This window comes from Rhinolophus ferrumequinum, chromosome 11 (genome assembly GCF_004115265.2).
Source record: "Rhinolophus ferrumequinum isolate MPI-CBG mRhiFer1 chromosome 11, mRhiFer1_v1.p, whole genome shotgun sequence".
Taxonomy (NCBI): Eukaryota; Metazoa; Chordata; class Mammalia; order Chiroptera; family Rhinolophidae; genus Rhinolophus; species Rhinolophus ferrumequinum.
The window spans coordinates 2,231,266-2,245,527 of record NC_046294.1 but is presented as its reverse complement, the minus strand read 5'-3'; the positions used below and the strand labels follow the sequence as shown (position 1 = coordinate 2,245,527).

The 14,262-nt window shown below is 58.1% G+C and overlaps 1 protein-coding gene across 4 annotated transcripts in view; it reads left to right on the top strand.

Moving 5' to 3' along the window:
• The first annotated feature begins 402 nt into the window (after positions 1-402).
• The window catches only part of LOC117030751 (oxysterol-binding protein-related protein 5), a 56,739-nt gene continuing 42,879 nt past the window's right edge, over positions 403-14,262 (top strand). For 2 of the 4 annotated variants that reach the window (XM_033120975.1, XM_033120973.1), the window contains exon 1: positions 403-610. Coding sequence is in view for 1 of the 4 variants with exons in the window: in XM_033120972.1 (XP_032976863.1) it covers positions 4,512-4,676 (165 nt within the window). In the remaining 3 variants the exon portion in view is untranslated. Of the gene's footprint in view, positions 611-4,496; positions 4,677-14,262 lie in introns of those variants that run through there. The other 2 variants (XM_033120972.1, XM_033120971.1) reach the window with 2 other exon arrangements.

Genomic DNA, 14,262 nt, shown 5'->3' with positions numbered 1-14,262 from the left:
TGACATGGGTCCTTTTAGCACACATGTAGGGCAAGGACCGAGGGTCACCTTTCTGGTGTCCCTCTTGTGCTCTTGTGGCTCCTGTAACTGGGGGAGAAATGGTGAGTTTCTTGGGCTCAGAAAGAGAGAGGGGGAGCCCCACATTCTGGTTCGGGTGCGTTGAATGGCGTGTACACATCTGTGACCACGGCACTCTCCTGCACCTCTAAATATGAGAACCCCTAGAGGCTGATTCCACGGGCCACCACTTGCCCCGCCCAGCCTCCTGCCCTTTTACAGGGGAGTGTCCCCAACCGCCCTGTGGCCACCTCCGCATGCCCTTCTCGGTGTGCGTGAGCTCCAGAGCGCGCCAGGGAAAGGGGGGTGAGGACAGGTCAGCTGCCCCCAGGGAATGGGGTCCCTGGAGCGCCCGCTCCGGCGCGGCTGATCCCGCCCGGGTTTTGCGGCCGCCGCGCCCTCCTCCCTCAGCTCTCCTCCGCCTCCCGCCTGCCCGCTCTCTCCCTCCCTCCGCTAACGCGCTTGTTTCAGTCTTCTGGCATTTCCTGCAGTCCGGCCGCGCCGCCAGCTGAGCCCCCGCGCGCCGGGCCCAGCGCCCCGAGCTCACCGCACGGTAGGAGCGCGGCGGGCGGGGATGCCCGGGAAGGGGGCCGGAGGGATCCGGGAGGGACCTGGCAGGGGCCTGGAGAGGGGTCCGGAGAGGCCGAGGCGGAAAGGGCCCGGAGCGTCCAGAGGGCCGCTGGTGGCCAACTCCGGGGATCAAGGGGAGCCCCGCGCCTCAGCGCCCGGACCCCAGGGACTGGGACGCAGCCCCGCGGACCGCGACAGTGGCTGGCGCTGCGGGACTCGGCCCCGGCCTGTCGCGCCAGGAGCCCGGGGTGGCGCGGGGACCGTCCCAGGCGAGGGCGGGTTGGGACGCGGGTGGGGCCCTGGTGTGGGAGCGGCGCGCGCAGCCCGGCTCCCCACTTGGTGCGGCTTGAAGGAGCAGGGACTTGAAGGTGTGACCGGGTCGTCGGCCTCGAGTAGCCAGGTCTGTGCCCCAGAGGAGCTGACCCCGGGGTCCAGCAGGGAGGCGTGTGCGAGGGGGCGGGGCGGAGGAGTGGGGCTGCTGCGTTTGGACCGGGCCTGCGATCCGGGCTAGTTGAGAGCGGCTCTGTCTGGGTCCACAGAGAGAGCCTGCGTGGGCTGAGGGGAGGACTCTTGCCCTCGCCCAGCAGCCACAGCGTCCATCTCTTAGGCCACTGACCCTCTACAGATTTGGAGCCTCAGGAATTGCTCTGGGGACATGAGTTTACAGGAGGGTCCTGTGCACTTGAGCATTCCTGGAGGTTAGTGGAGCGTGGGACACGCTGTTGGGGCAGTCAGTGGCCCCTGGGGGCACTCCCCAGCCTGGGACCCCAAGCAGTGCCCTGGCCTCCCTCCCTCCTCCGCTGGGCTGTCTGCTGTCAGCAGCTGGCTGGGGGTGTGGACAGGTCCTTCCAGGAATGAGGTGGGCTTCTCTGCACCTCACCCACCCTAGGACTGGGCCAGGCCTGGCCTTGCCGAAGCAGCTAGTTGGATTTCTGCTCTTTTGTCATCTGGAGGTTTTACTCGCTTGCTACTCTCTCTACACAAGGGATAATTGATATGTGTGTCTCTCATCTGCCTGAGCCCCTTCCAGATGCCTTTTACAGGCGTACCTCTATGATTGTTCCCCCGGTACAGCCACCAGGACGGGATGTGGGCACTCGGGTTGGGCACGTATGCCCTTGGATTTGTGTACCCCAGGGGGATGCAGGGCCCAGACAGCAGAAACCCTGCCCTCCGCAGTAGCTGGCTGAGTGCTCTGCCACTGCCTTTTTACCCCACTTCCGTGGTTGTGTGGCCTGGTGGTTCCTTGAACTTGACAAGCTTTGCAGGCAGCAGGCAGTTCAGGGGCGTCTGCTGGCTCCCCTTCAAGCTTTGAGCTCCAGATCTGCGGATCCTTTTGTCTGCCTGCACGTGTGCGGGGCAGGCCCAGGGTGCCAGGGAGGCAAGCGCCCAGTGTGTCTGTCTGGTCTGCCTTGCCAGGCTGTGTGTAGAAAAGGTGACAAAGCAGATGGGCCAGGCGAGGGCCTTGTCTTGGGGACACTGCTTGCAGATGTTGAGCCCTGGGCAGTATCTCCTGGATGCCAAGCAGAGGCTCCTCCTCCCTGGGCCTGGGGGTCAGCTGGCCCGAATTGGGCTGTGAATGGGTCAAGTCCTTGTTCAAGGTCCTCTCTGGCCCCATACAGAATAGGAATGCAGCCCCTCCCCCCTTCGGGGGGCATTTACTATGCTGAGCGTGTCCCCGATCAATTTCTCTCCAGAAATCTCTCCTCCTGGAAGCTTCCTGAGCAGTAATAGTAATCTGACATGCTACACGTGAGGGAGGGAGGAAAAGCTCCGTGATGAGACAGTGGTTTGAAGACTGTAGTGTGTCTTTGGCAGCTGTTGTGGGGACTTGTGCTTTCTGCTGATTCTGTGTTAAAGCCGCGTTGGCGCCCGTACACACACAGTGTACAGGTGGAGGAGAACACACCCAAGGTGACAGAAGCTTGCCCCACCCCCATTCTCATACGTTGTTCAAGGGACAGGTGTTGAGCTGAGAAACTGCAGACCCAGCTCACGGTGATACGGGTGAGGCCTGACCCCCTCGAAGCTCCGACTGGGACAGGGGGCTGTAGAGAACTGAGGGGGACAGAGTGCGTGCCCAAAGGGCCCCGGTCATTTTGACATGAAGGGAGCTGTCAGGTGCTGTTCCCACAACAGGGTCCCCAGACAGGTGGGTGGAACTGCCTGGCTGTTTTTGGGGGTGGCAGAGGAGCCAGGTGGGCAACATCGTGTGTTGGGGGCCAGGTGTGGGGTGGTGCAGAAGGACAGGCTGCAACCTCCCGCAGGTGTGCTGCCTTGGGAGGTTCTTGTGCCCCTCATGGTCGGTCGTCACAAAAGAACAGAGTCTTGCTTTGCTCCCAGATTTGCCCCATGACCCACCGAACCTATGGGTTGAGGAAACAGCTTACGAGGGGAGGGTGAGCTCTCTGAGGGTTTGCAGCTGGCCTCCGCCCTGGCCCATTGTACCTTTCACCGTGCTGGCTGCTCACTGGGAGGTAGTGAGCAGGTAGTGGAGCTGCTCAGGGGACGGTGTGGTCGGTCCAGCGCAAAGTCAGACTTTGGATCTTGCTGTTTTCTTAGCATCGCAGTTGTTCCTGGCCAGGGCCCCTGGGAGCGTGTGCACAGGCTGTGAAGTTGGCTGGTGCTGGTGTCTTGGCCAAGGGCATGAACCCAGCTGTGTGCTCAGGACCTACCTGATGGAACGCCAAGTCTTGGGGCGTGGCGAGGGGGCGGAGAGAGGCATGGGGCAGACACAACACTGACTCCCCCTGGCTTTGAGCTCTTTGTCCAGCCCAGTAGCTGAGGAATAAGCCACTCAAGGGAAGGAGTGTCACAGGACTGAGATGGGGGGCGGCCTGGATATGCTTCAAAGGCCCCCAAGTAAGGAACCTCTGTAACCAGGATCACAGACCTGAGGGATGCGAGAAGGCGGTGCTTGGTGGCCAGTGGGAGGGGCCTTGAAACCACCTGGCCAGGCCCCTGGGGAGGTGCAGGGTCAGCAGAGAATTGCCAAGGTTATCTGGGTCGTGGAGCCAGTGAGGGACAGTCCCCATTGCTCAGGGCGCGAGCCTGCTTGGCCAGCTCTAAGGGATCTGGTGCACCCTCAGGGCCAGTGCTTCACCCAGCGTCCCAAGCCTGCCTCACATCCACTCTTCTCCTGCAGCCTCCTGCAGCTTTTGCCTGCAGGACCATACTAGCCATCCAACAGGCTCTCCAATCTGGCCCCTTCTGGTCCTTCTCCAGCCAGCAGCCAGCATGATCTTTAAAAATATAAACCACATCACATAACTTACCCACTTAAGAGTCCTTCGTGATTCTCACTGATCTCAGAATAATTCCTGACTCCTTTCCATGCCCCACAAGGCCCTGCGCACCCTGGTCTCTGCCCACCTGTCAGCTGTCCCACCTCCAAGCTCCTGCTGGTGGACATCCAGCCCCAAACCCGCTTTTCCTACCCCGGGGCCTTTGCACTCCATGTACCCTCTGTCTAGGGCGCTAATTCAGAGCTCAGCTCCGATGTCACTTCTCTGAGAGACCCTCTGTGCCTGACGAAAGTGCCAATTCTGAGGTCGCTGTGTTTTGTTTCCTCAGGAGCATTGATCCATATCTGAAATTATCTCCCTCTGTAATTCAAAGATTGAATATGGAGAAAGCAGCTGGAGCAGAGCCGGGCCCCACAGCAGGCGCTATTGGCACAAGTGGTCATTGTTAACGTGTTGCCTGAATGTCTGCTCAGGGCTGGTCCCTGGGGCCTGGCGCGTACGTAGTAGGTGCTCTGGGCTCACGTAGTAGGTGCTCGGGGCTCACGTAGTAGGTGCTCGGGGCTCACGTAGTAGGTGCTCTGGGCTCACGTGAAGCCGCAGAATTGTCTTCGCCCACGGAAGTCAGTGGCTTCAGACTGGATGCCCCCTCCCACATCTCCCTCCACCAGCTCCCAGGAGACCCGCCCAGCTCATTCCCTCCAGCGGAGGACCCATTGCAACCCTTCCCACGGTCCTGTCCTTCCTGAATTAGAAAAAGAGTGTGCAACGTGGCTAACCTGGGAGGAGTGCGTGACATTTCATCTGGTGAGTGGAGGTGGGCCAAATTCCCAGCCCTGACCCTGGGGGCTGAAAGGCTGCAGGGGAAGGCCCACAACTGAAAGACACCTGCCCAGTAGTGCATACAGGTTTTTACAAGCTTAATGAGAACATGGGGAGGAAATTTGGGGACACCCCATCCCACAGCCGCTGGCCAGGCTGCCCCTGTGACCAGCCAGTGGTCACTTGCCCTTGTCCAAGGCCCCGGGAATTTGGAAACCAGGTGTAGGCCACGCTGTGCTGTCAGAGACAGGTAAGTCCCTAGGAAGGCAGAGGGAGGCCATGGCTGGCAGGAGGAGATGGGCCAGGCCCAGGGCCAGGAGGGAGCGCGGCTTCCCTGTCCTCTGCTGCCAGCAGGCAGGGGCTGCGCCTTTGTCCCTTCCCTCGCTGGCTGGGCCAACAGTCACATCGGTTTTCAGCAGCTTCCTCGCAGGGAAGGGTGTTCTTCGCCATTGGGAGGGAGCGAGGAGGCGGCACTGGTGTGCCCACCTATTGGGGTGAATATGGCGGTGGCGTGGGGAGGTCGCTTAGGAGACCAGGGCTGTGCAGTCGGGGAAGGACAGGATGGGGAGGTGGGGGAGCACCCTTGGCTGTGCTGCGGAGGGGCAGGTTATCTGATGCCCGCCTATTGGGGTGAATACGGCAGAGGGTCCATTGATGAGCCCGCGGCTGCGCGGCCAGTTCACCGCGGTGCGGTGGCGGAAGGATTTGTATGCCAGTCTATTGGGATGAATGCAGCGTATAGTCACTTAAAGGGCCGGGGTCTCGGGTGGTACTAGACATGCTGCTGCTTCGCCATCTGCCAGGTCGGCTTCTGGTGGCTGTACGTTCTGCCTTCCATCGTCGTCGTGGAAGAGCCCCTTCCCCAGGAGGCCAGAGGAGGGGGCCAAAGGGGTGACCAGTGGGCGCCTGAGCAGCTGGGATAGGAAGACCAGGTTCCCACCCCACCCCCAGTCAGGAGTCACGCAAATGCAGCTGGATGCAGCCCAGAGCGGGGCTGAGGTCCACGGACTCGCTGACTCGGAGGGCTTGAACCATCACCAGGGGAACCGGCGGGACATTCCCGGGGTCAGAGAGCCCAGGGGAGAGGCCGTTTGTCCTGACTTATTGCTGTGTCTGTGGAATGTTGGTTGTTATGCCTCTGCTGCTTTCTGAGAACAGAGGCAGCAAGCGTTCCGACCTCATTGGACTGGGGGGAGGGGCGTGTCATAGTCTTCTCGTTTGCCACCTGTTCCCAGTCACCCTTGGGATGATGCCCCAGGGCCTGGGGGCCCTTGCCAACCTGGTCCTCCCATGGGCCATGGGGTTGTGAGAGCCTCACCCCAACCGTGGGAGACAGGGGCGGGGGTGGGGGGAGTCCCACCCCTGCCAGGTGGAACCTAAAGGTGGACGTGGCCACCTGTGGTGCAGGGCCCTGAGAACGTGGCCAGGGATGGCTGTGGCCAGGGAGGGCGTGGCCAGGGAGGGCGTGGCCAGGGAGGGCGTGGTCAGAGCTCTTGTGGCTCAGGAGCCCTGTTTCCACATCTCTGCAATGGGCCCTTGAACGAGGCCCTCCCTGAGGTCTCTGGGGGAGCACGCAGCCATCCCCCGAGGAACAGGACAGGCTCTCCTGCATAGTCAGCTGCTGGAGAAGAGCCCGGACCCCTGCCAGCTGGTCCTGTGCTGAGCTGGGCCCCCAGTGCCCTCGTATAGATCTGGGGCTGGAGGATGGGAGCGAGGCTGGGCCAGGGCCCGGGGGTTGGTGGTGTCCCGGCTCACAGGGGATCTGGAGGCCTGGCCAGGGAAGATGGCTCGTGGGTCCTTTACCTCCTCCACCTGCATTTCCCTGTCTGTACATCAGGCCACCGCAGCCCCATGAGAAGTCATCAGCTGTCCTCACGTATGCATTGGGTGGGCGTCAGCAACAGGCTGGTGACTCTGGCATAGCTCCTTGTGGCTCAGGAACCAGACCTCCTCCTTAGCCCAAGGCCAGGTGCACGGCTGGGCCTCAAGGGTGCTGGGGAGGGGAGCGGGAGCTGGGACTTTGCATTAAAGCCCAAACATGAGCCACAGGTGTAGTGAGGACCCCACCCCCACCCCCAGGACTGCGAGCTCCACCCCCATCTGACCTTTAGAACTCCCAGCCTCCTGGGTGAACACTGAGCCCCAGGAAGGGCCCCCACGGAGCCTCTGCACACCCTCGTGTTTCGTTCTCTGGCCTCAGAGCACGTGTAAGCTCCCACCTGAGCCGTCCTGCTGCCCCTCCCAAATACAAACTGAAGGTCGAGGTCAGCCCAGAGCTCACAGGGTCTGCCCGACTCCCCCCGGAAAGAATGGCAGGGTCACTGTGCTGCCCTCACTGTGCCTCAGTCTCCCCAGCTGTAAGGCCCCACCTAAGGCTCCCCGACTCCTGACATCCTGTGTTCCACACCCCTGGCCGCACCCCGGAGCAGGGGCGTGGGGAGAAGCAAGGAAGCTCAGGGCCCCTACTCATTGCGTGAGACCAGGGTTCTCCAGAAGCCTGGGGTCCCCAGCGCCTGCCCTTCCAGCTGTGTTGTATCCTGAAGATACACGTCAAGTTTTATATGGAAAAAGGTTTCCCCTAATTTTAAAGAGTTTGAAAGCCACGAGACTGAGTGATTGGAAATCTGTCTCCCCTTAGCTCCGCCCTCTCAGGCACCCACACGTGACCCTGACAGTTTCCTTGGTGTCTCTAAAGCTGCCTCATCTGTTGGCCTGTGTCGGCGGCAAGTCCAGCCTGCTGCTGGAGAGAACACCCGCTTTCCCTCCCCCTGCCTTCCTGCGGTCCTGAGTGGGACAGCGAGAGGGCTTTCCAGACCCGGAAAGCAGGCCGCCCCCCTGCACCAGCCTAGCATAAGCACCCTGTAGAACCGCGGGCCACCTCGTGGCATCCTCCACCCCCTTGTCCTGGAGCAGAGGGACAGAGCAGCCCACTTTGAAGGGAGCCCTCACCACTCCAGCCCAGCCAGTCTCCTGCAAGGGAGCAAAGGGGCTCTGCTCCAGGACCTCAAGTTGAGGGCATATGCAGCAGGTATGAGGCCGCCAGCTGCTGGCATCCCACCCTCACAGCCCTGCCCTGTGTGCCACCCTGCAGCTTTCTGTCCAATACAGACCCTCCCTGGCGGTGGGTACCCACCATCAGCACAGCCAGTGCCCATCCTGCAGGAGAAACTTCCTGCTGCCCCTGGCAGGACAGGCTGGGCTGATTTGTCCTTCTTCTGAGCAGAAGGCAGTGAGTGCCTCAATCCTGGCGCAGGGCCTTGTCCTCTGCTCAGCTCTCCCAGTTTACCAGGGCTCACTCTGATATGAACCTCTGGGTGACAAGGGTGGAGCCACCCTGGCTTTGGGTCCTGGCCTGTTCCTCTGTGCCTTAGCATATGCTGTTCCCTGGCCTGGATCACCCTTCCTCCCAGTCTGTTTGGTGTGCTGACTCAGCACCCATACTGGGGTGGCACTTAGTGGGCATGTGGGGCGTACCAGACATTTGGAGAGCTCGGCTGCTAGTCCAGCACCTTCTCTGTGGAGGCTGTCTCTTCAGGGTGACCTTGCGTGAGCCTGCCTCACCCTTCTTGGCCTTTTCCCTGCTTCTTATGGGTGGGTCTCCTGCTGCTGCCAATTTCTGATACTTGCTGCCTGAGCCTGCTCCTCCTTTCCACTTGCTGGGGAAATGTCACTTGTTTTTCCTGGTGGGTCAGTGAGCTGCTGCAGCTGCTGTTTGTTTGGTTTGGGTGTTATGTTTATGCAGAGGCAGGCAGCTCTCTGGAACTCATTAAGCCGGATGCCCTGGTCTATAACTATAACAGGGCCCCAGGAGAAGGGCTCCTGTCTTCCTGTGGGGACTCCATGAAGTGACCCTGTGACCCCATGGATGCCCAGAGGTGGTAGTTAGAATATGGCTCAGCAGTCTGCAAACCAGGCAGGAATGCCCTCAGTTCAGACACTTCACTAGCCAAGGGGCCCTGAGCAAGTCCTGTAAACTTCAGGCCTCAGTTTTCTCATCTGTGAAATGGGCCTTCACAGAGCTGCCCTACAGTGAGTGCTGGATCCCACTGGCCCAGGGTCTGGTTTATGCTCCATCAAGCCACTAAGCTCTTTGAGCAGGAAGAGACCATCTCTTTGTCACTAATTAAAAGTGTGATTAATGATTAGTGGCTGTGAAAGATCTAAACACAGGAACCACTCGAAAGAATAAAGCCGATCTCACTTTGTCAGGGCCGTGACCTCTGGCTGTTTCTGCTTCAGGTCTCTGAGCCGAAAGCTCCCGGGCACCCCTGAGCACCCGCCCTGCGCCTCCATGTCACCCTCCTTCCCGGAGGGTTTCCAAGCCCATGTTCCCAGGCCTGTGTTTGTGCTTTTACTATATATGGATGAAGCCACAAACAAATGCAGGCTCCCTTGGCTTGGGTACAGATGTGACATGACCGCTGATATTCCGTTCGTCTCCCTTCTTGTGCCTCATCATTTAGGAGTGGCAGACACATTGCAGAAACACAGCTTCTTTCGTGTCGTGCGGTTCTGAGCGACTCGTGCTCTTTCGTTTTCCTCACTTTACATAAACATGTCACAGCGTGTGCCCCTTCTCCTGCGCATTCAGGGAGTTTGCATTTTATTCCTGGTGCACGTGGCTAGCTGCTCCTCTGCGGTGTCGGCCTGCAGTGGGGGTTTTGGGGTCCCAGGGTGCACAAGTGGATGTGGCCAACGGTGGCCGTTGACGCCCCGGCACACGTGGGGGGGAGTCGGCCTTTCCCTAAGCAGATGGGGGAGAAGGACGCCGTGAGTGTGGAGCTAAAGTAACAGAGCTTCGTGCACAGGGGTCTGTTTCCAGGACTCGGGCCCAGGGGGGTTAGGCAGGGGCCATGTCTCCTGGGATCAAGGTGCTATCTAGGGTCAAGAAGAACTTTCTTAGCAAGTCCATGGACTGTCCTGGCCTTGGAGGCCCACGCGCTCACTGCATCTGTCCTCTGTCCTTGGGAGAGATCACAGGCTCTCGCCTCCCCCCGAGAGAGAAGTGTCTGAGCTACGAGCAGAACAGCTGCTCCCAAGGGCACATGACACAGAGGTGTTTGCCAGGGTCCCCCAGCGGTCTCTCATTTGTTGTTTAAAAACAAAAAGCATCTATAACAGGGTGACTAGAGTGGGTGACACCGTATTGGATAATTGAAATATACTAGGAGAGCAGAATTGAAATGTTCTCACCCAGGTGAGGGACGTGCTCACTAAGCCGGTGGAGGGAGTCTTTTCACAGGTGTACGTACATCAAAGCATCGCCTCGTACACGCTTTAAATATCTCACAATTTATTTTATTCCTTGGTAAAGCTGAAAAAACTAGGCTGAACCTGAGACAGCAGGGGTCCAGGGTGGGGTCTGGCTGACGCTTCTGCAGGTTCTGCTCAGAGCGAGTTAGAGCGCAGTGGTCCCAGGTTGAAAACACACAGGCCGCCGTGTCATAGGCAGGCCCGGAGGGGTGCATATGGCCAAGTCCCACACCTCGGTATTTGCACTCACTTGTTGGGTGGAAGCAGAACTGTTGTCAGGAGCTGCTGCCTGGTTGTCTGGTCCCCCAGGGCATGGGTGCAGAGCCCATCAATGACATGGTGCGCTGGGCCACGCTGGAGACAGCACCCAGGGTGACAGCACCCAGCTGGGAAGTGGCCCAGGCAGGATTGGAGCCCCCGTGCTGGCCGTCCGTCCTGGGAGAAGAACCTCGTCTCCCCCATTCCTCTGGGTGTGACCAGAGAGATGTCCCCTTCTCCCAAGGGTATATGGTGCTGACACAGCGTCTCAGGGAGGCCTGCCTGTGTAAGCCTATCAGTCAGCTGCTGTGACAAAGTCCCACAGAGCAGGGGACTTAAACAACAGACACTCGCTGTCCCCAGTCCTGGAGGCTGGAGTCCGAGAGCCAGGTGTTGGCAGGGCTGGTTCTGAGGCCTCTGTCCTCGGCGTGTAGACGGCCGTCTTCTCCCCGTGTCCCCACACGGTCGTCCCTCTGTGCGCGTCTGTGTCCTGATCTCCTCTTATAAGGACACCAGTTATATTAGATTACATCCCACTACAATGACCTCATTTTACCTTGATTAGCTCTTTAAAGACCCTGTCTTCATCCAGTGACATTCTGAGGTCCTGGGAGTTAGAACGTCAGTACATGAGCTGGACTCAGTTCATCTCGTCACAGTGCGTAAGGGAGCGACCTTATCCCAGGTCTCCCCACAGGCATCCCGCACACACGGCAGGAAGACCCATCAGTGGATCTGCAGGCTGTGATTCTGTCTTTATGTTCCTTGAGGACCAGACATTTGCAAGGAGTAAAATATGGATGTGGGCAGAGGCTTTCTTTCGTCCCCATGAATGTGTGGAAATGCTTTCAGATTTCAGTTCCTCGAACTTGACTGTTTTATACCTGCCCAGGCACCCTGGCTCAGCAGCATTTCCTACGCCAGGACCTGGGATGGAGCCTAGAGGCCCGCAGCGTACACGACTCACGCAGTCCCGCAGCCGGACTTCCCGGGTCTGCTCCGGTCAGACGAGCCATCTTTCTGCCGTCAGGTCCTGCTGTTCATGGGCCCACGCCCCTCGCAGGGCTGCCCGTTCTCGGTCCGGCATCGCAGGCCCAGATCTTCTTCCTCATCCCCGTTGCCCTCCAGTCCTGTCTAGCAAATGCCCCCTCCCCAGTGGCCCGTTGAAAACCAAATGTGGCCTTTCCTTCAGGCTGGTGGAGAGCGGGGACGCTGCCCAGTGGACCACTTGCTCCAAAGCTCACAGGCCTTTCTGTGCCAGCACCTGTGTGCTGTGTCCTGAGAGCCGGCCGAGTCTGAGCTCCTGGCCTGCACTCCAGAATGCCAGCTGGGGCCCCCCCAGGGGTCCTTGCCCCTGGCTGTTACCAGACTTGACAGGTGCCCGCTGTGGGCCATCCCTGGTGAGGCAGTGCGGATCGTACTGTAGGAAGAAGGGGACCCCAGGAGTAACAGGCAGCCTGACTTGATGTGGGTTCCGACGTGGCGCCTCCCCTCCCCTGAGCACTCCTGAGAACTCCAAATGCAGTTTAAAAAAGGTGGGGGCTCCTTCCGTGCAGAGGGGGTATCCATCCCTCAGTCTTGGTGCCACCAAGTGGGTTCCTTGGGAGCTTCCCCACTTGGGGCCGCCACCGACCCTGCTGGGGGCTCCGCCAGCTCGTGCTGATGTCCGAAGGAGCTGCAGCCAGGCTTGTGGTCAGTTTTTAAACCACCATTTAGCAAATGACAGGATGAAGACACAGGCAAATGACTGTCCCTCTGCCCTGTTTATTATGTTTAAACTGTGTCTGCTTTTCAGTTTATTTTTAAATCTTGAAAGCACAAGGAACATGCTGTTTATCTCCAGGGTGCCTGTTCCCCCCGACGTGGCCATTCGTCACTTCCCAGACCGAGCCTGGAGCCTCAAGCCACCGGCCTGGCCTCAGCCGGACTGCTGGAGCACAAATAACCCCGCAGGTTGTGTGGCCCTCGGGGAGCCCCTCCTTCGGGCCATGGGGGGCTGTCACTGACAGGGGCAGCTTGTCCCTCTAAGCACCAGACCTCTGGGAATAGTACCACATTCAGTGGAAATCTTTCCAAAATGCATCTCATACACACATATGAACATACACACACACACACACACACATACATACACAGATGCACGCACACACATGCACACACACACACACATATGCACACATAATGACTTGCAACCTTGAAGTCTAAATAAGAAATAATTTAACCTTTTTCCTGGTGACTTGGGTCATTACAATTAATTTTAATAATGACAAACATTTTATTAAGGGCTTTTAAAATGACATATCTCCTTTGTTTTCTTTTTTAATGTTTTATACTCCGGCCCCTTTTTTTTTCCCCTCTTTTTTTTTGTTGGGGAATATTGGGGAACAGTGTGTTTCTCCAGGGCCCATCAGCTCCAAGTCCAATGACTTCAATCTAGTTGCAGAGGGCAGAGCTCAGCTCCAAGTCCAGTCGCCAAGTCCAGTCTTCATTTTCAATCTTTAGTTGCAGGGGGCGCAGCCCACCATCCCATGCAGGAATTGAACCGGCAACCTTGTTGTTGAGAGCTCATGCTCTAACCAACTGAGCCACCCCACGGCCCCTCCGGAAGCTCAGTGGCAGCTCGTTGTCTTCAGTCTAGTTGTGGAGGGCGCAGCTCACTGGCCCATGTGGGAATCGAACCAGCAACCCTGTTGTTCAGCGTTTGCTCCCTAACAGACTGAGCCATCTGGCCCCCTGATGTATCTCCTTTAATCCTTCAAACAGCCCTATCAGTCAGTTCTGTTAGCATCCCCATTTTGCAGATGGAGACGCTGAGGCTCAGAGAGATGAAGAAACCTGCCCGAGCTCACATGTGGTTTCCCACGGATGACGCTGCCGTGACACCGTGAAACACTGCAGGGCTGTTTGTCCCTGAACTAAATGGCCCCAGACTCCTTTTCTTAACTTGTTGTTGGATTGGTTGTCAGTTATTTCCTTTCTTAAAAAAAGACTTGTTTCTGCTTCGGGTCCACGCTTGTCTAGGAAACCAGAGGAATAAGATGGTTAGAAATGTGTGTAAACCAAGAGTGAGTAGGTGCTGAAGAAGGACCTGAGATCTGTTAGCAAGTCCGCTAACGACATGTTGTGTGATTCCCAATTTGACTACCAGAGGCTTTGTTCTTCCTGCCTTCTTGGCCGTGTTGTGCATTCCTGCGTGGAATCTGGTAGGGATCCTCATGGTTCCTAGCAATTGCCAGTGGGTATCGCAGACCCACTGGAATCCAGACATTCGGGTGTTGTACAGGCATCTGGCCTGTGCAACCTCAGGACAAGCCGAGAGGTGCCTGGCAGTGCCATCTTCAGGTATGGAGCTAGGGCCCGGAGACGGGCCGAGCCTGCCTGCTCAGCAAGCGACAGAGCCCTAGCTAGTCCCAGAGCCCTTCCCGGGTCAGACACCAGGGCTCCAGATAAATTGTAAGAAAAAGGAAGGGAAGGAGAGGGCTGCAGAGTAAGAGACTTGAAGGGAACGTTTTCAAGTGGGCAGAACTCAGGCAGTTCCCTGGGGATACAGCGTGGATGATGAAACCATAAAAGAGGAGGAGGTGAGCGTTTTGGGGGTTCATCCTGGAGGGCGGGCAGGGCTGTGGCTGTGATGCACCCGACGGGGTCCTGGGGTGGCTGGACAGCTCTGGTGTTTGACCTGGATGGTGCTTATGGAGTGTTTGTCTAGAAAAACTCGTGAACCCAGACGTCTGTGTGGTTTGCTGCATTGACATTTTATTTTATAATAAAAGAAGCTTTTAAAAGAAGCCGCTCTGGGTGCAACCCCGGGAATGGGAACTGTGACAACCAAGGCCTGGTCCCTGCTCTCAGGAGAAGGTGGCACAGGGGCCTCCCGGGCCAGGACGGGCCCCACCCTCTGAGCAGTAGCATCTGGCCTTTCCAGAGCAGCTTTCAGAGTTCAAAGACCGCCTTTGCGGTTTTCTTACGTCCAACACCACCCATTATGTTATTTTAAAACATGGTTCGTTAAATCCACTCGCTTAGTTTTACTTAAGTAAATGTGTTTCCGAGAGAAACT